Source organism: Mangifera indica, chromosome 20 (assembly GCF_011075055.1).
Source record: "Mangifera indica cultivar Alphonso chromosome 20, CATAS_Mindica_2.1, whole genome shotgun sequence".
Classification (NCBI taxonomy): Eukaryota; Viridiplantae; Streptophyta; class Magnoliopsida; order Sapindales; family Anacardiaceae; genus Mangifera; species Mangifera indica.
The window spans coordinates 1,967,633-1,989,930 of record NC_058156.1 but is presented as its reverse complement, the minus strand read 5'-3'; the positions used below and the strand labels follow the sequence as shown (position 1 = coordinate 1,989,930).

General features: G+C 32.0%; 5 protein-coding genes across 9 annotated transcripts; 4 read left to right on the top strand and 1 right to left on the bottom strand.

Annotated features, from left to right (window-relative positions):
• Positions 1-682: 682 nt before the first annotated feature.
• LOC123204859 (WAT1-related protein At3g30340-like) lies at positions 683-2,607 on the top strand. The gene is made up of 6 exons (XM_044621664.1): positions 683-961; positions 1,166-1,228; positions 1,309-1,425; positions 1,500-1,914; positions 2,015-2,166; positions 2,243-2,607. The coding sequence occupies exons 1-6, from the start codon at positions 780-782 to the stop codon at positions 2,427-2,429; spliced, it is 1,116 nt and encodes a 371-aa protein (XP_044477599.1). The 5' UTR covers positions 683-779; the 3' UTR covers positions 2,430-2,607.
• Positions 2,608-3,711: 1,104 nt separating this feature from the next.
• LOC123204772 lies at positions 3,712-4,188 on the bottom strand. The gene has a single exon (XM_044621571.1). The coding sequence runs from the start codon at positions 4,186-4,188 to the stop codon at positions 3,712-3,714; it is 477 nt and encodes a 158-aa protein (XP_044477506.1).
• Positions 4,189-8,902: 4,714 nt separating this feature from the next.
• Positions 8,903-11,338, top strand: LOC123203968 (E3 ubiquitin-protein ligase MARCHF11-like). 4 transcript variants are annotated; one of them, XM_044620465.1, is made up of 7 exons: positions 8,903-9,140; positions 9,249-9,463; positions 9,753-9,887; positions 9,967-10,009; positions 10,535-10,609; positions 10,702-10,816; positions 10,924-11,338. In XM_044620465.1, the coding sequence occupies exons 2-7, from the start codon at positions 9,249-9,251 to the stop codon at positions 11,034-11,036; spliced, it is 696 nt and encodes a 231-aa protein (XP_044476400.1). In that variant the 5' UTR covers positions 8,903-9,140; the 3' UTR covers positions 11,037-11,338. The 4 variants fall into 4 exon arrangements, with proteins under 4 accessions (XP_044476400.1, XP_044476401.1, XP_044476402.1 ...); XM_044620466.1 differs by having other exon boundaries at positions 8,904-9,140; positions 10,538-10,609; XM_044620467.1 differs by having other exon boundaries at positions 8,907-9,140; positions 10,535-10,597.
• Positions 11,339-15,984: 4,646 nt separating this feature from the next.
• Positions 15,985-18,605, top strand: LOC123204948 (NAC domain-containing protein 14-like). 2 transcript variants are annotated; one of them, XM_044621771.1, is made up of 6 exons: positions 15,985-16,376; positions 16,501-16,790; positions 16,917-17,147; positions 17,265-17,651; positions 17,840-18,076; positions 18,162-18,605. In XM_044621771.1, exons 1-6 carry the CDS (start codon positions 16,211-16,213, stop codon positions 18,471-18,473), a joined length of 1,623 nt encoding a protein of 540 aa, XP_044477706.1. In that variant the 5' UTR covers positions 15,985-16,210; the 3' UTR covers positions 18,474-18,605. The 2 variants fall into 2 exon arrangements, with proteins under 2 accessions (XP_044477706.1, XP_044477705.1); XM_044621770.1 differs by having other exon boundaries at positions 17,834-18,076.
• Positions 18,606-20,459: 1,854 nt separating this feature from the next.
• LOC123204167 lies at positions 20,460-20,906 on the top strand. The gene has a single exon (XM_044620748.1). The coding sequence runs from the start codon at positions 20,570-20,572 to the stop codon at positions 20,741-20,743; it is 174 nt and encodes a 57-aa protein (XP_044476683.1). The 5' UTR covers positions 20,460-20,569; the 3' UTR covers positions 20,744-20,906.
• The last annotated feature ends 1,392 nt before the right edge of the window (positions 20,907-22,298 follow it).

Below are 22,298 nucleotides of genomic sequence, written 5' to 3'. Positions count from 1 at the left end.
GATGTACTGCTGCAACCAAACCTATTCAAATTGGTAGAAGAATATTTTCCAGCTTGTAATGTTATCACGGACACTGGTTAGGAAAATTTGGCAAATTGGTTTTCATTATATATAGAAATGGATGACACAAGAAGTAAGTAGCTTTTCTCATGTTGAATAGGCCCAAGGAAGCATCTACTTTACTATAATAATTTTTGTAAGATTTCCCATATTGCTCCTCTCCATTGTAAAATGATTGTACCGGTATGGCTCACTCTGTTTCAAAGATGGAGTATTAGATGCTATAGTTGTACAGAAGAGGTGCAAGAAGATAAGAATATGGATTATTTCTGCTACACTAGCACCGAGAAGATGCCTAGGAGTCTTCTATTGTAACACTGATCACCACAAAAGCTTGACCTACATTAAGAACAGAAGCCTAAAAAAGCCTAGAAGATAATGTAAATAGAACACTTGTGGCCATATTGACACTATGACATTCTGGAATGAAACAAAGCATAGATGCTCCACAATTTGGTCTGTTGGAAAGGATCTGTCAAAAGAAGCAAAAAAAAAGGAGAATAAATATTAAACTATTGTCAAAGGTGGTAGCTTAAAGGGTTGATGTGATTTGCAGAATTTAATCTTGCTTTGTGCCTACTTATTCTGGAGTGGAGTCCATTTATTTAAGAGTTACAGTTACAAGAGATAAGTGTCCCAGGAGATCAGTTGTTAACAAAGAGATAGATAGATTGATAGGGAAGGTCTTTCTGCATCTAGAGATTGATTGTCCTACTAAGATGAAGAGCTGCAATGAATGGAAACCCTTTTTTGCAATGATTTCAATTGAATTTGCTTTTTCCATTGTGAATATTCTTCTTAAGAAAGTCCTTGACCAAGGCATGAAGGATTTGGTTTTTATCACATACCGCCTCTCCATCTCTACCATTTTCTTAGCTCCAATCGGCTACTTTTGGGAAAGGTAAATATCAACTTCTCATTTCTCATTTGTAGGTTGTTTCTCTTAAGCCAAGCTCCATCTGTATCTACACATTTAATCAACTCATGGACATGAATATACAGCTTATCCTTCTCTGCATGCAGCTGTAGCTAGCTACAATAATTGCTTTAATTAACACTTTAAATCATGACTGGCATGACCTCTAAGGATTAAACTTGCTTGCAGGAACAACAGACCAAAGCTCACACTTCGCATCTTGTGTTACCTATTCTTCAGTGCAATTGTGGGGTAATTAGATACTATAACGAACTGGTGTTTAACTATTATATTAGTATAAATAGGACCTAAATTATAATTATTTCTTGTAGGACTTCATTAACCCAATACTTTTTTCTTCTTGGAATTCAATACACATCTGCAACAATTGCATGTGCCTTCATCAATGTGGTTCCTGTGCTCACATTTCTGATGGCACTACCGTTTGGGTATGAATCTGTGACTAACATCTCATTCATACTGTTCTGAGAAGGTAATTAAAGTAGTTTAATTGTCTCTGCAGGTTAGAGAATGTGAACATAAAACGCAGCAGTGGAAGAGCCAAAGTAATTGGCACCCTGGTGTGTATTGCCGGGGCTATGATGCTGACCCTGTACAGAGGAATGCCTTTGTTCAGCCATTCACACATTCAACCTGCAACATCAACCATGAATGGTGTTAAGGAGATGCACTCTGCCAGAAGAACTGAGAGATGGACCCTTGGAACAATTGCTTTGACAGTAGGAACCATCTTGTGGTCTTCATGGTTTCTTATTCAAACAAACATAAGCAAGAGATATCCCTGCCAATATTCAAGCACTGCCATCATGTCCTTCTTCGGGGCCATTCAGTCAGCCATCTTGTGTTTGATCACCAGTAGGAATTTTTCCATCTGGGTTCTCAAAGGGAATATGGAAATTATAGCAATCCTTTATGCTGTAAGTATTCCCTTCTGCATGTGCAACAGCAATATAATCAGAATATGCCTTTTCTTCTTCTTCCAATCAGAATACTGCACATGTAATGCTGGGTATGCAGGGAATGATAGGATCTGGCTTGTGCTTTGTGGGATTGTCATGGTGTGTGAAGAAGAAGGGTCCTGTTTTCACAGCAGCCTTTAGCCCTCTTGTTCAGATATTGGCAGCCATGTTTGATATTCCATTCTTGCATGAGCAACTCCATCTTGGAAGGTAATAACTATTAATCAATAAATCAACTGTAGAGCTAATTTTATATATATATATTTATGATGGCTTCATTGAGCAGTCTGTTGGGGTCAATCATTGTGATTATTGGTTTGTACATACTTTTGTGGGGCAAGAAAAAGGAAATGCAGAACTGTGCTATCAAAGTAGCTCAAGAACAAGCTGAAGAAATCAAGCAACAAGAGCCACAGTTGCAGGTCCTCACTGTCTCTACTGATTCAGATTGTCCTCGAAACCAAGTTTCTTGATAAGTTTTTCTGTAGAAAACAAAAAAAAAAAAGTATTCCATGTTACTACAGATTGAACTTTATGGCATTTGGATAGTTGTTTGTTAATAAACTCAGTTTGTATACTTTTTCAATGTCTCTCATTCAATCTGCCCACAAAATAAAAGTTAATACAGCAGTTTGCAAAGTTCTAGCGTTATTGAGTTACAAGATCGAAATGGGAATTTCTCATTTGCTACGCTGTGTGAATATACAGAGATCAATATAGAAGGAAACCCAAACTCATAAGGTGTTTACAGTTCTCCTAAAAGGAAATTATAATACTAACTGATGACATATCAATATCAAATTTTTATCTGATGCAATATTTGTGAAATCGGTCACTAAACCTAAGAGTTCACTTGTTTTGTGTGATTAGTTTGAAAAAAAAAACCAATTTTAAATAGTTATATCTTAAGTAACTATTTTGACAAATTAGTCTAGAGTCGGATCCGATCCAAGTCAGTTCAATTCGAATTTGAATTGAATTCAAACATAATCGGTTTGAGTTGAATCTAAATCAGAAGAATTAGCTCATTTTTTGAAACCAAATTGAACTCGAGTTAAGAGATGTTTGGCTCAAGTTCAATTTGAATTCATAGTTCGAATCAGTAGTTTAAATTTGTAGTTTGAATCAGCTTGAATTCATAGTTCAAATTGGTGGTTTGAATTGGTGGCTCGATTCAATTTGAATTCATAGCTTGAATAAGTGATTTTGTATACTATTTAGGTAAAACAACATCATTGTATCAAAAGACTACGAATTCGAACCATCGGTTTGAGTTATGAATTCAAACTAAATCCAAAACCGAATCATTTTTTATTTTGACTCAACTCAAGTTACCTTTAAGTTTGACTCGACAAACTTGAACTAAATTCAAGTTAGACCATTTTTCATTCAAATTGAACTCGAGCAAAAAATGTTCAAGTTCGCTCCGGTTCATATCCATCCGTATTCTAGTCTTTTGCCTAGAAAGAATGTGAGCTGACGAGAAATTAATAAGTTTCCCAAGACGGGTTGTTTTCTGATGTAGTTAATGGTGATTTAGCATTGATATAAAAGTAAATGCAGTTTCATGACCATACTAAGAGCAATTAATTTATTGTTAAGCTTGAAACTCCGAAGAGAGTACACACTGATACATACATATATATATATATATATTCACCCTGGCAAACTTGAACAGTATAGATTAAAACTTATTACGAGATTTGACCAAAAGAGCAGAAGCGATTCTTGAAAATGAAGGTGAAAGTTGGCGGATCAATTGGATTGTTCAGCTTGCTGGTCACTTTCGAAAGCTTCCTTGTCTTTCTTCTTTCCCTTCTTTGCAAGTTTATCAGGCTTAAGATGGCCCTGGTGTTCAAAAACATCAGTGATGTCCATGTGAACACCAGGATCATTGGTGTTGTAGTGGCTATTGAACATGATTGAGTTATTCACTGACTGAAAGTTGCTGTTGACATAAGTATTCATTGGCTCTGCCTCACCCTGTGAAAACAAAACCTGATGATCAACGTTTTTCTTATCATCCAATTCGCTTCGCATACTGGCACCGGTGTTGGTTCCAGCCAGAGTGATGATTCTGACACCATTATCTTCATCATCTTCATTCTGGAGACTTGAACCAGTCTTAAAAAGATCATTCATGCGACCGGTTATTGCATTCACCATGTCTCGGACTTCTTTACTATTGGGATGTTTTTCTTCTTCGCTTGGTGAGTGTTGGCCAGGCTTCATTGTTTCAGAAAGCATGATGCTTATTTATTTGTATGGAAGAGAAGTGGAAGCTGAGAGTTGGTTTAGTTCGCAATGGAAGCATATGCATATATAGATATAAACATGTGGGCTCAGAACAAAGGAAGCTAGTGCCTTGGATGTCAATAAAAGGACTAAATTTTTTCCCTGGCAGGAGAATGACTTGGGAAGGAGTTCATCCTATGTACTTGCTATAAGCTTTTGTCTTCCTTACTCCCCTTTTTTATTGTTTGTTCTAGGTCAAGGAAAGAATCATTGTTAGTTCTTAGGCATGTGAGTTGAGAATTGGAGCTTTGAATTAACGTTTCAATTTTCAAAATTATTTAATCACACAATAATCCATCATTTATTTAAGTATTTAATTGATCTTAAGTGACAATATAATGCAACGAGGCTAGCAATTGAGTTAAGCCTCACCCATGGAAAACTTTATACTAAAACTCGAGTTGCATTGCAAGATATGCTCAATGATTCTATATAGACATAGCAAGAGGATTGGATTGGCCCAAATCTCTTTGTTTTGGTTCGATATGAGTAGGTACAACTCGCTACTGTAGTAGGTTATGTTAACCCTATGAGCTAGTTGGACAAGACCCATTACTGTGTTGCCAAAATTTTAAAAAATTGCAAAACAGTTTCTTAAAGAAAACAAATCCCAACACAATATCATCGATAAAATAAAGAGTTTCCTTTAATTAAAATACATCAACAAGTAATAGAAAATGATTTTATATCATTTGAAAATATATATAAAATGTGATTTGAAAAATCAATCTATAATTTATGATCTTCGACTGTATTAATTTGAATAAAAATATAAATAAATAGAGTTTAATATTTTTTTTTTAATATAAATTCTTGTGTTCGCCTGGTAAGAATATGACACAACAAGACCCCATATGTATAGTCATGCAGTATGTCTCAGTCCACAAGATCTGCTATTGTGTATGGCTCCCAAACATTATGGGCTGCACCAAAACCAACCCGATCCGACACAGTCCACTCTCTTGTCTAAATTTCTATGAGTGGTAGGTGAAGGGATAATGATATAAATTAGTAAACTATATTTGTCAAATCTTCGCATCTTGAATAAAAAGAAGTGCAGTTATATTGTTTCTCACATATGTTTACATTTTGTATAGTCTGAATTACTCTTTCCCACCCTAACTTTGCTGAAACAACAAATCCCACCTCTAAGTTCCACATCTATTTTTATTAATGAAAATTGTATGAAAAAAATGTTATTTTACCCCAAAATACTTTAATTTCTTTTCAAAACTATGGGTTGAATCTTCTCTATCTCCATCACAATAATCGTCATGAGGAAGATAAAGACGGATTCAAAAATGTGAATCTATTTGATTTACTTGTTTATTTCTTCTTCTCTTATTCATAAGATTTATCTTCTATTCTATAATGTCGGATTTCAGTCTAAATTCGTTCTTAAGGGGAAAAGGGGAGGTATTGAGCAAAAGAAGAAAGTTGGGTATAGGTGGAGGATTTTAATTGGAGTCGAATACAAGCATCCTTGCATAAAATGGTCTTAGTACTTTGTGATTAAATCATAAATATTTCCTTTAGGCCAAAGAACTATTTCCCACCCAAGGTTTAGTGAAATGGCAACTTTCCATCTATTAACTTTAAAAAATTCAAATATTCATTTATATATTAAAATTCACTGTTAGGATAAGCGGTAAAAATATTATTTAGTAAAACTATTTAAAAAACTAAAAATTTATCATATTTATCCCTTAGGTTAGAAAATCTAATAATTTTTTTTTAACCTAAAGTTTGAAAAGTGACTGAATCCCCCATAGGGTGCTCTTTTCCTTTCTCCGGTGACCACCTCGATCCTGGCCGACAACCAACCTTCTTTATATCTTCCTCTCCTACTAGAGATAAGATGATAGTATGCATTTTTATCAAACAAAGACGATTTATCTTTGTCTGACAATTTTGGCTAAAGATCGGTATGCTTTAGTGGGAGAAAAGGAGTCTAGGAAGGCCGACCATCAAAGAAGGGAAAAAAAAATCTTGGGGGGATTCGACCACTTTTCAAATCTTAGGTTGAAAAAAATTATTAATTTTTAAATCTAAGAGAAAATATGATAAATTTTTAATTTTTTAAAATATTTTTACCCATAACAATAATAGTAAATTTCAATTAGATGAGTGAGTATTTAGGTTTTTTTTAAATTAATGGTGAGAATTATCATTCCACTAAATCTTGGGTGGGAAATAGTTCTTTGGCCTTTCCTTTATCATCATTTTGTAATATACCAATAAAATAAAGATATTGTTAGATACAAAAAGAAAAAGAAAATTATTAAATTAATTTTTAAATTGGATGAAGCCTTATGCCTTCAAAATTCAAATATAAGATTAGATTTAAAAAAAAAAAAAAAGAGAAAATTATAATGCTTCCAAATCGGACTCCCTCAATTAAAGTCCTTCAACTAATTCTTTAAAATGACTGTTCAGTACACTAACAAAAATGAAATGACTGTTCAGTAAAAATGTTGCGTTTTGGCCAATTTGATGGTTTGGTTTTCTTGAACGTTATGAACAAGTATTTTAATTCAATTGTTTTTTTTTTTTTTGAAAATTTTATTATATGTATTTTCAGTTATATAAAAATTTCAATTTTTTTTTAATATTTGTATAAATTATTAGAAATATTAGAACAAAAATTGTCCAATGAGGTTTTCAAATTTTGGACAATTTTATATTCTGATTTAATCAAATATTGTGAATATGAAATTGAATCAATCTAGATTTTGAGAATTTTCTGAAGGTTTTATTATATCTTCTATGTTATATTAAAATTTCCAAATTTTGTGAATTTTTGATAAGTGATTAATTTATTAAAAATCTTGTAACAACAATTATTTAGTGAAGGGGAGGGTCGAATTCGAATCGAGCTTATTGGAGCTTGCGTTAGAGCTCGAAACACGCTAAACTCAAATGAGCTCAAGTCTGAAAGTTTAATATTTTCGAGCTCGAGCTTTAGGGTGTTTAACTCGTCAAACTTACGAGTTAAAAATTTTGATACAAAACGACTTCGTTTTAAGTAATATATATTAAAACAATATCGTTTTAATAATTAGATAGTTAAAAGCTCGATTCGAGCTCGAGCTTAGATCGACCTCGAGCTCTGCTTTTTTAAAACTAGCTCAAGCTCATTCAAAGAAAACTTGATGAGTCCGAGCTCAATCTTGAGCTCAGTTTCATACAAATCAAATCAAACTCGAGCTTAGGGGAGCTCAAGCTAGACTCGGTTCGAATTCAACTTTAGTAAAGGGTATACATATACACATATATGATCAATATATGTCAAGGAAAGGTTTGTATATGCACAACAGGTCTTGATAGAGTTTCCTATGATTCACCACTAGGATCATGATTTGAAAGGTTTATAGACTATTAGATAAAACTTCTAACATTATGATTTAAAAGTGTTAAATTTGATTTATGATTGTTAGGATAATACGAGGATACTTGTATCTTATTCAGCGATTAAAAACAAAATTAGAAATCGTCAAAATAAGAAAAAACTTACATAATATATGATTAATTGTGTTTTATATTGAAAATGTTTATATATGATTAATTATGTTTTGAAAGAAAAGTTCTGTGATAGTTTTTTGTCAAATATCTGTAATATGATGAGAAATTGATAAATTTATAAATTAATAAATATAATCAGATCATAAAACATTTATTGACTTATATTGAATGACAAAATATTTGCAGACTTATGAGGAATATGAATGATGAAAAGAAAGTTTGTTGACTAACTATAAATATGAATGGTAAAGATGTTTGCAATAAGGTTGGATTCGAACAAAGGCAAGCTCGAGCTCAGCTCAGTTTACATATAATTGAACTCGAGCTCATGAAAGTCAAGCTCAAACTCGGTTTGAATTTGATTCGACTCGTTTTTCGTTATTAAAATGACGTCGTTTTAATATATATTGATCAAAACGATGTCATTTTGTATCAAATTTTTTAACTGAAAATTTTGGCGAGTAGCTTGAGCTCGAACGGGCTCAGTTCTAATCCAGCCCTAGTTTGCAAACTAATTATGAATATGAATGATGAAGGGTTTACAAACTTATACAGTTATGAATACAATAAAGAGTCTATGGACCTATTATGAATATAAACATAATAAAGAGTTTACGAATTTATACGAATATAAATGATGAAAAGTTACGAACTTATGATGAATACGAATAAGAATATGATCAGGTCACTTGGGACACAAGTGACACTATATGGCAAAAGATAAGTATGAATTTTTATATTTTCTATTTATGAGTAACAATTATAAATTCTTTTAAGATTATTTTATGAAAAAATATGAATATTATTTGTCGTTATGATCGATGAATACGAAAATGTTTTATATTTGTTTTTCTTTATGATAGTGAATATGAAGGTGTTTGATACCGTTTTTCCTTATAATTTATAATTATGGAAGTGTTTTATTTTCTTTTTATGACCGATGAATATGAAATGTCTTATTCTTATTTTTTCTTATAATTAATGATTTCGAAAGTCAAGAAATTATTATGATATAACATTATAAAGAGTTATATATTATGTTTGACGGCTCACTATTCGTCTCTATCATTTTACGTAATAAATTTTATAGGGTAGCTAAGAAGTATGAATCAAAATGAAATTAAGAGAAAGGTTGAAGAAAATTTTGATATACATTTACAAATGGTATAAATACAAATTGGGAAACTGTTTGACTGCGAAGAACAGATACGAAAGAAGCGCCCAACTCTCTACTGGCGCTGCCTCGCTTCAAAAGATTTGGGGTTGGTGAGTTAGTTGGGTAATCTTAATCCTAAGAGACAGCCTAAAAATCTGAAACCACGATTTTTATATCTCAACTTTTCTGCATTAAACCTTCATCTCATCAGGTTAGCGGAGTTGTAGCAATTAATTTTCCTTTCGATTGATCTGTCTGTACCTGTACAATCTTTCATTATGATTTAGGGTTTTATGGGTTTTTGCTTAATTTGATTCAGATGCAGCATGAGGGCTCGAATGCTGAACAGGACCTTGAAAGGCAGGGAAACAACAATCACGAAGTTTCTGGGGTTGAGGACAATTCTGCTTTGCCTACTATTGTGATCTCTGATGGTGATTCTCATCAGCACTCTTCTAATGATGAACTGCCTCAGGTTTTATCCCCCAAGAAGGGTTACTTGTCAAGAACTGGTAGTTCTCAAGAACAGTGCAGGTATCCATTTTTAACTCTTTACTTTGCCGCTAATTGTTCTGCCTAATTTTGCTTTACTATATGTTAAATGCTTGTCTGTGTTTTCTACCGGTTATCTTTATGGCAACAGTCAAGTTATTCTTGGTCTTGGATTAAGCTGGAAAATTCAGTCTGCATAAAATAATTCAGCAATCTTCTTTGTCTGACTTAGTTTTCCTTACTATAAACTTGTGTCTTAACTATTTATGATAAAGAACTTAAGACTATCTGGAATAGACAATAACCCTTTGGTTTGTTTATCGCTGTTCAGAGTTTGTCAGCAGGACAAGGAAGAAGCTTTGATAGATCTTGGATGCAAATGCCGAGGTGGTCTCGCAAAAGCCCACCGTTCATGCATAGACACTTGGTTTCACTCCAAGGGATCAAACAAATGCGAGATATGCCAGTAATCATTTTCTAAAATCATTCACGATTTTGAGTTGGTTTATTTATAAATGCATCATAAACTTTGTGGATTTTTGCAGAGAGGTTGCTGCAAATGTACCTCTTCCAGAGACCCAGCCAGTTGTAAGTATCTCTGTCTAAGTACAAAGACTTTTCTAAGAAATTTTAAGATACCAGTTGCCATGTTCATGGTGATCATAATTAAATCATGCCTGGTGTTTGGCATTTGATGCAAGTTCTTCCCATTGTTTTGGCTGAAAACTGTTTTATCAGAGTGGTTAGCATTAATTGAGTTGGGAATTTGAACTAAATAAGATATTGTAACATGTATAAGTATCTGATATATTTTTTGTCCTTTTTAAGTCTAGCACTGTCTATACTTTGTGCTTGTTCCATGGCTGGCTTCTGTTTTTTGATCAACATACACAATAGTGACAAGTATCATATAATGTCTTGGATGCACTGAAAAGTATAACTAAGTGATTGGCAGAGCCCATCATAGACACAGAGGCATAATTATATGATCACAACATGTTCAGTGAAGCAAGGAGAGCCAATGTTGCCAAGGAATTATGAATTTTTTTTAACTATGTTTTCACAGTTCTTTAATTGAATCTGTGTAAATTTTTATTCTTTTGTTTTTTGTAGCAGACGAATTACTTGGTATGGAGCAGTATCAACCAAACCTTTCGATCACAAGATCGTGAAAGGGTAGGAGTAATGGTGAACTATTTTCTGTTTCATTCTTCTGGTCATCATGTTATGAATGTGGTATTCATTTGCTTTGGTTTAACATCAAATCATTTATGTAACAGGGATGCTTTAGTCCACTCTGGGTGGCATTCTCTATCCTAATTGGTGGTCTCATTTTAGATGTGCTGATATCAATTACACTTGGTGTCGCTGCTCTCCCGGTCAATATTATAATAGGTACATATTTCACTTTCTTATACTTGATATTTGTTGGTATGAAAATCCTCATTCTTCCTGGAATCCAAGTATGCTTGATGATGTTGAAGTTGAGAGACATTGTCCAGGTGTTATTGTTGTGCTAGGACTTGGGACTGCACTTCGTCTTGCCCTGGAATTTTGCCATGAGTGGAGTTTGAGGAGAGTTGGTCAAAGGGTAGACACAAATGTGGCGTTGTAGATAAATCTGTATATAATGAAGTTCAGTACTTAAAAAGTGAAATCTTAATCTGTCCACATGTTTATAACTCAGTTTTTTATTTGTTTTATGAGGGCACCTTTGTTGGTTACTGCTGACATTGGTGCACCCCGATGAATACTGAAAAAACATCTACTTGATCGGTTTGAGAAATTGTAGAGTTTGACATGAAGCGACTATTCGGATAACCATAAAATGAGTTTAAGTCTGCTGTCAGTGAGACTGTAAGCTGTTTCTTTTATGATCCGAATGAATGGTACGATTTGAAAGGGTTATCATCATCAGAATAGACTGGGGAGCTGTTATTGTTATGCATGTAGTTAAGGTTGTGGTATGATTGTTATTTTGATCAATTTTAAGCAAGAGCGGATCCATTGACTGCTCTCGCACCCAGAGAGAGGATTTGAACGATTGCTCTTATAATTAAAATTCTACTTTTTTTTCAGTCTGAGTTATCCACTGGGGCAATGAGGGCATGGCCATTTGGATTTGGGAAATATATAGGACAAAACATTCAATGGTAGGGGTTCCCATGATTTATTTTAGTGTAATTTGAAAACTTTTTCAAATTAAATTGAAAAAAAAAATTGAAATTTTTTTTAACTAAATTAAACCATTTAAGGTTTTAAATCAAATCAAATCAAATCAAACTAAAAAAATATAATTTGATTCGGTTTGAATTATGGTTTAAATCCGTTAAAATAATTTACTTTTAAATATATATTATTTAATAAAATTAATAAAATTATAATTTTTGAAAACATAATAAAAATATGTAAAATAAATATAAAATATATATACAATATATATGTAAAAAATGATAAAATAAATATTGGAAGAAAACAAGTTATATACTTAATTATTTATTGAAAAATTTTATCAAATATAGTTTTATATATATATATATAATATATATATATATATATATATGTATTTTTGAAAAGTTTGATTAAGTTTTACGGTTTAAACTGAATTTTGCATTACCTATACAATGATATAAAGTACGGCCAAAAGATTATTTCCCACCAAATTTTGATACGTTTTCAAAGTTATTCTTTGGGGTTTAAAAAACTCAAAGTCCCACTTGTAGGTCGATTGAAATTAAAATTTTCTATTAAAGGTAGGGGTAAAATAGTTATTTTATTAATAATATTAAAAAATATAAAATTCATTACATTTTCTCCCATAAGTTTTAAAAACTAACATTTCACTCTTTCCTAAAGTTTGAAAAGTCACATTCCCCCCCCCCCCCCAAAAAAAAAAACATTAGGGTTTTTTTCTTTTCTGACCATTATCTTCGATGTTGACAACTTTCTTTCTCCACTCTAAATTATTGGTCGAAGTACGAAAAACAATCTGGAGTGAATCTCTCTGCTCCAAATTGCTTTTCATGTACCAACCAATGGTTTAGGGTAGAGAGGAGAGGTCGTTGGCATTGGAGGTGATGGTTGGATGGGTGAAAAAAAGATTTAAGAGAGGGGAATATAACTTTTTAAAGTTAGAAAATTTTAGGCGAAAATAAAGTTATTAATTTTTAAAACTTAGGGAGAAAATATAATAAATTTTATATTTTTTAATATTATTAGTAAAATGGTTACCCTTGTCTCTAATAGAAAATTTTAACAGTAATTTGGTCATAGGTGGAACTTTAAGTTTTTCAAAATCTGTAGATATAACTTTGAAAACGTATTAAAACGTAGGTGAAAAATAGTTTCGTTGGCCTATAAAGTGAACAGAGGGCATGTGCATGGAGAATATTTACTTTAGATGTGAGCATGTGGCCTTGCCCAGTGTTCTGAAAATACTTTGGAAAAGAGAAAAAGGAAACCTTCCTAAAAAGGTTAAAAAGAAAGTTTTTAAAACGCGTGATTCCAACATAGAGGTTGGTGCATCATTTTTACCATAAAATTATAAGCTATGAACATAATTTATGTGTAAATTTTACTTACTATTAATATTCATAATCTTACCCTTTATTTTAGCATACACAAATAGAAAGAAGGCTTATGTCATATGATAAATGATGTTGTTACACTTAATTTTCTATAATTAGCTCAACTTGTAACATTTAAATTTACTCGATAAAATTATACGTACCTATTTTGAATACATAAATATATTTACACTTATATTTATTATTATATAATTATATAATTTTAAATTAAAAATTAAATAATATTTAATCATGTGATGATGCATATAAATATATATTTAAATTAAATATGAAAAATATGTATATATAATTTTATTATAATTTACCCATCTCATATATAAGCTCACGGTGTCAATACATTTTAATTTAAACCCAAGGTGTCTCAAAATTCAAAATTATAATATAAAATTAAATCAACAAAGATTCTTTTTTCTCGAATACCTTTTTTCAATTCGAATTCAAAAATACAAACTTCTTCCATCTGAATGAATTTGTACTTATTAATATTGAGTAAAAATAAGAGTGAAAGTGAGTGTTTGAGTGATATGAGAAGTGTGTATAATAGGATTGAGTGAGAGGGTTTATATAAATGTGGTGAAGGGTAATTTTGGTATTTTTTTTAAAATTTAGGATATTTTTGCTTAATAGAGGGGTAATTTGGCCATTTAATATAATTTCCCTAGATTATTTAAATATCTATATTATATAATAAGTGATTTACTTCTTTTTCTTTCTACTCTCACATTCTTTTTTCTTTTTTCTTGGTTTTAGACTGTTGTTGATTTCAGCCTCCTCCTCTTCTTTTCTATTCCTCTGTTCCTCTTTATTCTTTTGATTGATTCGTTAATTTCAATTCAATTGATGAATTGATTAACTTGTTAATTGAAAACTATCATTCACGATAACTTTTAGTTAATTGATTTGGTTGTTGTTGATAACAGCTTGAAATTGACAAAAGAAGGGCAACTTGAAGTCGATAGATAACACTAGTGAGATTGTGACCGTGGTGAAGAAGCAACACTGGATAATTTTTTAGGGAAAAGGACAATTTCCCATCGAAATTTTTGTGAAATGACAAATATATACCCACAATAAATGAAAAATTCAAATATTCACCCAAGTTTTAATACGTTATGATACACCCACAAGTTTTTTATTATGATTAAAGGGTAAAATCGTTATTTTATTAATAATATTAAAATAATTAAAATTATATTTCATTCCTCTATTGATTTAGAAAAATAACATTTTCCCTCTTGATTAAGTTTTAAAAAATTCACTTTTCTCTCGTAGAAACTAAATCTGAATCCAACCACTTTTTTTGCGTGAACGATGAACCAACGACGAAGGAACAAGATGAAGTCGTCCAGAGGATGACCTTTAGACAACAACCATCCTCTAAGGCAGATGAGCATTGTCTAGATCTAGACAACAAGCATTATCCTCACTGGACGGCGAGCGTCACCTTCATTAGACAACCCTTCGTCGTCTAGTGAAGGATGATGTTTGTCATAGAGTAATAAGCCACACTGGTCATCGGTGACTAGAGGGAAGGGTGAAGAAAAAACTTAAGCATTTAGGAGGGAGTCACTTTTTAAAATTTAGGCATGGGGGCTAAATGTGAATTTTTAAAACTTAAGAGAAAAAATGAAATAAAATTATATATTTTTTAATATTATTATTAAATAATGATTTTACCTTTATATTTAATAAAAAATTTAATATTAGTATAGGGATGAATACGCTGGACTCGAACTGAGTCAGTTCAAACTCGAGCTTAAGCTTTGCTCGAACGAACCTGAAACTAGTTAGCCTTATAGGAACTCGATCGAGCTCGAGCTACTCGTCAAATTTTTTAATTAAAAATTTTGATATAAAGAGACGTCGTTTTGACTAATATGTATTAAAACGATGTCATTTTGATTAATATGTATTAAAACAATTTCGTTTTAATAACAAAAAATGAGCTGAATTGAATTTTAGTCAAGTTCGAGTTTGGCTTTCACGAGCTTGAACTTGAACTTGAATTCGAACTTAGTTATATGTAAACCGAGCTCAGCTTGACTTGAATCTAACCCTAAGAATGAATGGGTATTTGAATTTTTTATCTGGTATAAGTGTATTATTGAAATTGAATTAAAACTTGGGTTAAAAATAGCCTTTTGCCCAATTTTTTATTACAAGGAATGAAAAATTATCACAATATTAGATTAACTAGAAAATTAATAGATATAATTATTTGTTATTATAAAATTGGTATATCTGCATATTTATTATTTTTGGTTAAAATAATATTAAAATATTAATATTATTTAAATATACTTAAAAAATTATTTTATGTAAATTAGTAATATATTTGTTTAAATTAATATGTCTTAAATTAAATATTTGTTTCATGCATTCTTTAAGCTACTTTTATCTCAATAATATATTAGTTTTTATGTTATTGAAATTAATTAATTAAATTAATTTTTAAAATATTATTTTATTTTTTATATAGATTTAAAATATTCAAATTATTTATTATTTTAATTAAAAATAAAAAATTATCCAAATAATTATAATAAAATTAAAATTACTTTACCAAATTTTAACACCTAAATAAGGTTAACATTAACTTTTATATGCCTATCAAAAATTTAATAATTTTTTAGCATGGATACTTTTTATATTATCTATCGTATTTGTTAATAATAAAAAATTATTAAATTATCAAAATTATTTATTAATTGATAAATAAAACAAAATAATATAATATAATTAATAAAATAGATTATTAAAATAATTATTAAATCTACAACTTGACCCCCTAATCTTTTATAAGTAATAAATAAATAAATGTCATTAATGAAAAATAAAAAAATAAATTATAAATCAATAAAATTATATATAAAAATAATAATATATTATTATATAATTAAATATTATTTTTAATTTTTAATTCTATAATAATTAGTAATTATTTATTCACAAATAAAAAATTCTCACCGCATCCGGAATCTTGTCTGCTAAGAAAAGGGAAGTATGAACGGGCTTTATGCAGAGCCGTGTCAGAATTGTATTGGAGGAAGGCTGATTGAAGGAGTGTATTTGCTTGAGCTCTTTATACTTCATAGTAAGAAGGCGACTGAGTCAGACTCTGACACACATTTGCTTTGCTAAAGCTAAAACTGAAACCAAAATCTGAACAAACTACTCTGAATTATTAAAAATCCGAAGAAAGATGACTGTGTTGTCGACGGGATCACTGCCGCTGGGCTACCGATTTCGACCAACAGACGAAGAACTAATTAATCACTACCTCAGATTTAAGATCAACGGCCGTGATTCCGAGGTGGAGATTATTCCAGAAATCGATGTCTGCAAATGGGAGCCATGGGATTTGCCTGGTATTTCTTTAAATTGATGCTGCCTGCTAGGATAGGAACAATGAATAATTCTTCTTGTTGTTAATATTCTTGTTGCTGCGCTTACTGAGATTCGATTTTTTTTTTAAATTGGTGTCAAAATTAGGTTTATCAGTTATAGAGACGAATGATCCTGAATGGTTCTTTTTCTGCCCGCGCGACATAAAATACCCTAATGGCCTTCGTTCGAATCGTGCGACTGACGCTGGCTACTGGAAAGCTACGGGCAAAGATCGGACTATTCGCTCTCGAAAGTCTGGCTCTGTTACTTCCATTGGTATGAAAAAGACCTTGGTTTTCTATAGAGGTCGAGCTCCTAGAGGCGAGAGAACTCACTGGATTATGCATGAGTACCGTGCCACTGATAAAGATCTTCAACCTACGAAGCCCGGCCAGGTTCCCCTTTGCTTGATTTTGATGATTTATTGGTTTAATTTGATGATACTGATAAGCTAGGGTTTGAATTATTTGTTCTCTTTGGTACAGTCAATGTTCATGCTCAAATTCAGTTGTAATTTGCAGGGTGCTTTTGTCCTCTGTCGCTTGTTTAGAAAATCGGATGAGAAGAATGATGTTTCTAAGGATGCTGAAGCGGGACAAGCGGAATCTCCTGTTACAGCCAAATCTTCTCCATGGGATACCTCCTCTGATTATGGAACCAACGGTAATGGTGTTGTACCTGTTGAGAGCTTTTCCAATAGTCATGTGACTTCTGATGTGGAAGAACATTCAGTAGAAGCCACTACGGTGGAGGTCAGACGTTGATTCTATTTTCTGCTATTTATCTTTCGTGTGCCTACTATCCTAGTTTTTCTGTATGAGTGATTCATTCATTAACTGAAGATTATACTTTTGTGCTTTTAACTTTAGGAATATCCTAATCTGGAGGAAAATTCCTGTCTGCATGAGCCTACCGATGGTCAAATTGATTGCAAAGTATTCTCTCCAATGCAATCACAAATTTTTGCAGAGCTAGCACCATACATGGATTCACCCTATGCGAGTGACTTTGGCAATGATTATTTTGGAATGATCTTTCAGGATGGCACTTGTGAACAGGATGTTGATTTCACCAAGTTAGATGAGGTCTTTAATAACCATGATGAGGTCTCCTGTGAATACTCAAGTGGTCAAAAGGGCTTGCTTCTTGAAAGTGAACTGCAGTCGTCAGGTCAGCAGTTACCATCGCCAGCAAACGTTTTGGCCAAAGACAATGGTATATGCCGTCACAGAGACAGTGACATGTCTCATGTACAGGTAAATGAATAACCCCTCCGGTAGCTTGTAACTTGCTATGTTGGTCATTTTAGACGTTTCATGTTATCTTGTACAACTTTATAGATTGATATACTGGCATTAACTTATTAATTTGTTGCTTCAAAGTATAATTAATTTATAAAGTTGTTCATAGATGAATGCTAACAGATATTGTTTTGAGGTGTCAGCTGTATCCAGAGAATCCTATGAGCTATGGTGGTGAATCTATTGGTGACACTGGAATCAAAATCAGAACTCGTCAGCCTCAACAAGCACACAATTCATACAACTTTGTGTCTCAGGGCACTGCTCCAAGAAGACTCCAATTGCAGACAAAACCTGCTACAACACCACCAGTTGGCAATGGTGAGGAGAAAGATGTGAGTCACAGTAAAAAAGATGAAGTTAAATCTGCCTATACTGAGGTAGGGATTGCCAGGCAAAGACAAGTTTGAAGATATTGTCTGATATGCATTCACTGCTTGTTGAGTCTAATATTTTCCAATGCAGGTCAAGGATGCTACAGACCAGAATCCTAAACCAGATGAGCAGGACAGTGGCAGCCAGCCGCTCAAGTTTAATAAAAGTAGAGAAATTACTGAAGGACCTTGTGGAGAACTAAGGTACAGGAGGTTCAGGATGAAATGGGATAGCAAATCTGGCAGCAGAAGAACAGCACCATCAGTATTTCCTGATGCAGCTACTCAGCACCCCAGTCGGAATTCTTCATCGGTTTATTTGATCAGTGTCATGTTAGTTGTGATCTTCTTTACGATTGTAGGTGGGATATGGGATTATCGAAACATCTTGATGTTGCACTAAGAAAACTACAGGTGGGTCGTCGTTCTTCTGAATGTTTACACTGTACGACAGAGGGATAGGATTGTAAAACTAATGTGTAAGCTGATTTTGTTAAGATTGGGTAGCTAATCTATAAAATATAAATTTAGTTTATTTCATGCAGCCCATTTGATTCAACTGTGAATATGTCTATCCAATAGCTAGAGTCTATAGTTAAGCTAACAATAAAATTACTTGAACTTACTTTGAATACATAAACGGTACATATTTATTTAATATATGTTATCAAATAATTAAATAATTTTAAATTAAAAATAAAATAAATTCAAAATTATTCAATCATGCAATAATATATATATATGTGTGTGTGTGTGTGTGTGTGTATAGTTTTATAGTATATATATATTTACTTGTTTATTCAAAAGTGAATAAGCAATGAATTTTTATTTGGTAATGAGAAATTTTATCCAAATCGAATTATTATTTTTGGGATTGAATTAATTATTTTGAGTACCTCAGATATAATCTGAGTCAGTTCGGTTTTGAAAGCTAGTTTGGTTCAATTTAGCTTGGTTCAAATTGAAATCAAATTTGAGTTGAAAGATTTAGCTCGTTTTTTTAATTTGAGTCGAATTTCAACCAAGGGATGTTCGATTCAATTAGGTTTGAATCGGCTTGAATTTGGTCCTTGAATCGGTTTGGATTTAGTAGTTTGAATTAGCAGTTCAAATTTGTAGCTCGGTTTGATTCGAATTTATGGTTCGAATAAAAACTTTCGAATATTATTTAGGTAAAACGATATCGTTTTATCAATAAACAATGAATTTGAATCATATATTCAAACAATTAATTTGAACCATTAATTTAAGTTGAATCAAATTACAAATTCTAATAATTGATTTGAGTTATGAAATTAAGTCAAATTTGAATCAAATCGAATCAAATTAATATATTTTTATCCAAATTAAATTTAAGTCAAACTTAAGTTTGATTTAATAAATTTGAATCAAATTATTTTTTATTCAAACAAAACTTATATTAAAAAACATTTGAACTCAATCTAAACAAACTCATCTCTAATTTTGAATAGAGTAAACTTTGAATTTAATGATTAATTTAATAACTCACTCAGGTAAGCTAAAGGTAGAAAAAGCATTGAATTTCTCTTAACCAAAGTGAGGTGGCATACATCATGGAGAAGAATACAAAGATGGCAATAATTATTAATGAAGAAGAAAGACTAAATAAGAAGGAAAGGATAAGGATGAGATGAGATATTAGAAAATGAAAAACCCACTGGGCAGGCAGTAGCAAACGGGAGGGAGAAAATAAATATGGATAAATCTGAAAGCAGCGGTGAGATGACACTTGATATAGATGAAGTTATGATTGCAATATTATTTAAATAGACACGTGGAGGGCTAAGGAGCACACAGGTAATAACAGTAATTCCCTTTCCAACCCAAGGTTTAGCTTAAAATCTTTTTCATCCCACATCAAATAACATTATCTCATATAAGGTCAAATATGAATAATAATTTTTCATTCAAAATTAAACTTAGTTCAAAAAATAAAATTATCATTTTATTTATATTATTTTATTTTTTAAAATTATCATATAACTTTAAGTTAATAAAAAATAAAATTAATAATTTAAATATCTAAATCATATAAAAAAAAACCTTCTTATTTCTCTTTCATTTTATCCTCATAATTTCTTTCTCTCTTCTTATAGATAAGAGTGTTTTTAAATATTTTTAAAGATTAAATTATCATATTTAAAATATTTGGATAGGATAAAAACTATTTTTTTGCCTTTTTAATTAATAAATGGTATATTTTAGTTTTTTTTATGAGTTTGATTTTAGGTGAAAAATATTATAGTACCGATTATGGGTGAAAATGGTTTTTTAGTGAAACCCTGGGTGGGAAACTGTCATAAGGGAGGTTTGGTTGGCGGCGCCAGTGGTAAAAGGATTTAGACTGGTAAGTTGCAATTCTCTAGAAACTGCGGAACTGATCTGATTTCAAATCTCAGGCTAACCCACTTATATATATTGGATTTGGAGTTGCTGTTGACTGTCAAGTCATAAAAACTCAAAAAAGAGGAGATCGAGATGATTCTGGTGGCCATTTTTGCGGAGTTAATTGAGGAGTACACGGTGCTGCTAGCAAGACTGCTTGAGCATTTGTTTCATGATGCTCCTTTCCCACGGCGGGTCCGTTTTCTCATCCTCCGTAGTCTTCCTTTTGTCTCCTCCTCCTTCACCACACCCCGCCGCTTAGTGTAACTTTTTTTTTTTTAAATTCTTGTTTGTTAGTTTCTCTATTTTCTTTACCACTCTAGAGCAGAAGTCCCCAGTTCTGTATATTCTTTTTAGTTTTTGAATTGCTTTCAGTTTCTGTAATTACATCACCTCCCATTAATTCAAACCAATTTTCTTCTTTCTTTCTCTTTGATTCCCATTTGAATTGAATGAATGAATGATTTATCTTCACATACATATATTAATTGTCCATTTCCATTCATCAAGTTATCAACTAAAGTTGATCAAAAAGCCACAAATTGGATCCATTGTGTTTCTCGATTATATTAAACAGATAAAATTTGTAATTCAATAAACGACCGTAAAATTAGTTAAAATATTTAATTTTGAAATGTTATTAATGGGATTTAAACTTTTGCTTTCAAGCTAGCTAGCAGGGTTGATCCATTACCTGGTGATATTGACAGGAATTGGAATGGCTGAGATGACTGAAAGGGAAGCATTGGCATAAGATGTCATATGAAATTATGGGTTAAGATGGTCCTTCTTTACATGTGTCATCTTAGCATGATAAATGGGCCATTTTCTCACCATTATTGGCTGTGGTGGGTCTCCCAAATTATTCTCCCATGATGCTTATTTTTCACCTTTCTCTTCTTCTAGCATTACCACTTCAGATTTCTGCTTTATTTGCTTTTACAATTACAAAGTACAGTACCAAATTATGTCATAAAAAAGCTATACAGAGAGCTGCTTTAACTCTATCAATCACTGATGACCACACTCAACTTCTTTTTATAGAACAATGAAACTCCCAGTGAAGTTTTTCATTTCTGGATTCAAAGTTTCCTCTGTTTAGGATCAACTGACATGGATTTTATGGCTTATCTTATGGGTTCTGAGGAAAACATAGTTCAAGAAATTAATAAAAACAGACTGGAAAACTTACACGGTAATACTAGCAGGTTCAGCGTCAGCTGGAGCAGTTGAGATTAGAGGTGGCAACGGAGGGAGGGGTTGAATATGTTAATCTTCGATTTCGTTTCGATGGAAAAAAATTTTCTGTCCCTATTGCGTGGATTTCAGTCATTCCCATCTTTGTCTTTATTAGATAATTTCATCTTCATTCGAAGAAGGATAGGTCAAAGATTTGGTTTCCATTCCCATTCTGTTTTCAATTGTAAGGATTTTAGTCATCTCGTCTTTGTCTTTATTAAACAATCCCGTCCTCATTCGAAAAGCAGAGGGTTAAAAATCCGGTTTCGTAGTACTTGAGATGCAAAAAATTCTTGGGGGATAAATGATGGGACCTGTATAAGAATGTCGCCAAAGGGGACAATCAGTATTCGAAGTGCCCAATTCTCTGGTTTTGAGACAGATATTATTAATAACCGTGTGCTCTGCGTGTATTCTCAACAGGATTAGGATTTGGAACTTCTTCAAAGTTTATACCAATTGCCTTTCCATGGGAATAATCATAAATTATGAATTCTACTTTGCAACTTAAAACAGGGCCAAACTGATAACGACCCTACTTCACAAAGTTGTTGAATTCATTATTTGTGCCTCCTGTTTTCAG

Excerpts from the sequence above, each read along its gene's own strand:
- LOC123204948 (XM_044621770.1), top strand. The coding sequence starts at position 16,211 with ATGACTGTGTTGTCGACGGGATCACTGCCGCTGGGCTACCGATTTCGA. Across the intron at positions 17,148-17,264 it reads TAGAAGCCACTACGGTGGAG|GAATATCCTAATCTGGAGGA; the intron begins GTCAGACGTTGA and ends TTTTAACTTTAG. Across the intron at positions 17,652-17,833 it reads GTGACATGTCTCATGTACAG|TGTCAGCTGTATCCAGAGAA; the intron begins GTAAATGAATAA and ends ATTGTTTTGAGG.
- LOC123204772 (XM_044621571.1), bottom strand. The coding sequence starts at position 4,188 with ATGAAGCCTGGCCAACACTCACCAAGCGAAGAAGAAAAACATCCCAAT.
- LOC123203968 (XM_044620465.1), top strand. The coding sequence starts at position 9,249 with ATGCAGCATGAGGGCTCGAATGCTGAACAGGACCTTGAAAGGCAGGGA. Across the intron at positions 10,610-10,701 it reads GTGAAAGGGTAGGAGTAATG|GGATGCTTTAGTCCACTCTG; the intron begins GTGAACTATTTT and ends TTTATGTAACAG. Across the intron at positions 10,817-10,923 it reads CCCGGTCAATATTATAATAG|GTGTTATTGTTGTGCTAGGA; the intron begins GTACATATTTCA and ends GACATTGTCCAG.
- LOC123204167 (XM_044620748.1), top strand. The coding sequence starts at position 20,570 with ATGATTCTGGTGGCCATTTTTGCGGAGTTAATTGAGGAGTACACGGTG.
- LOC123204859 (XM_044621664.1), top strand. The coding sequence starts at position 780 with ATGAAGAGCTGCAATGAATGGAAACCCTTTTTTGCAATGATTTCAATT. Across the intron at positions 962-1,165 it reads ATCGGCTACTTTTGGGAAAG|GAACAACAGACCAAAGCTCA; the intron begins GTAAATATCAAC and ends ACTTGCTTGCAG. Across the intron at positions 2,167-2,242 it reads GAGCAACTCCATCTTGGAAG|TCTGTTGGGGTCAATCATTG; the intron begins GTAATAACTATT and ends TTCATTGAGCAG.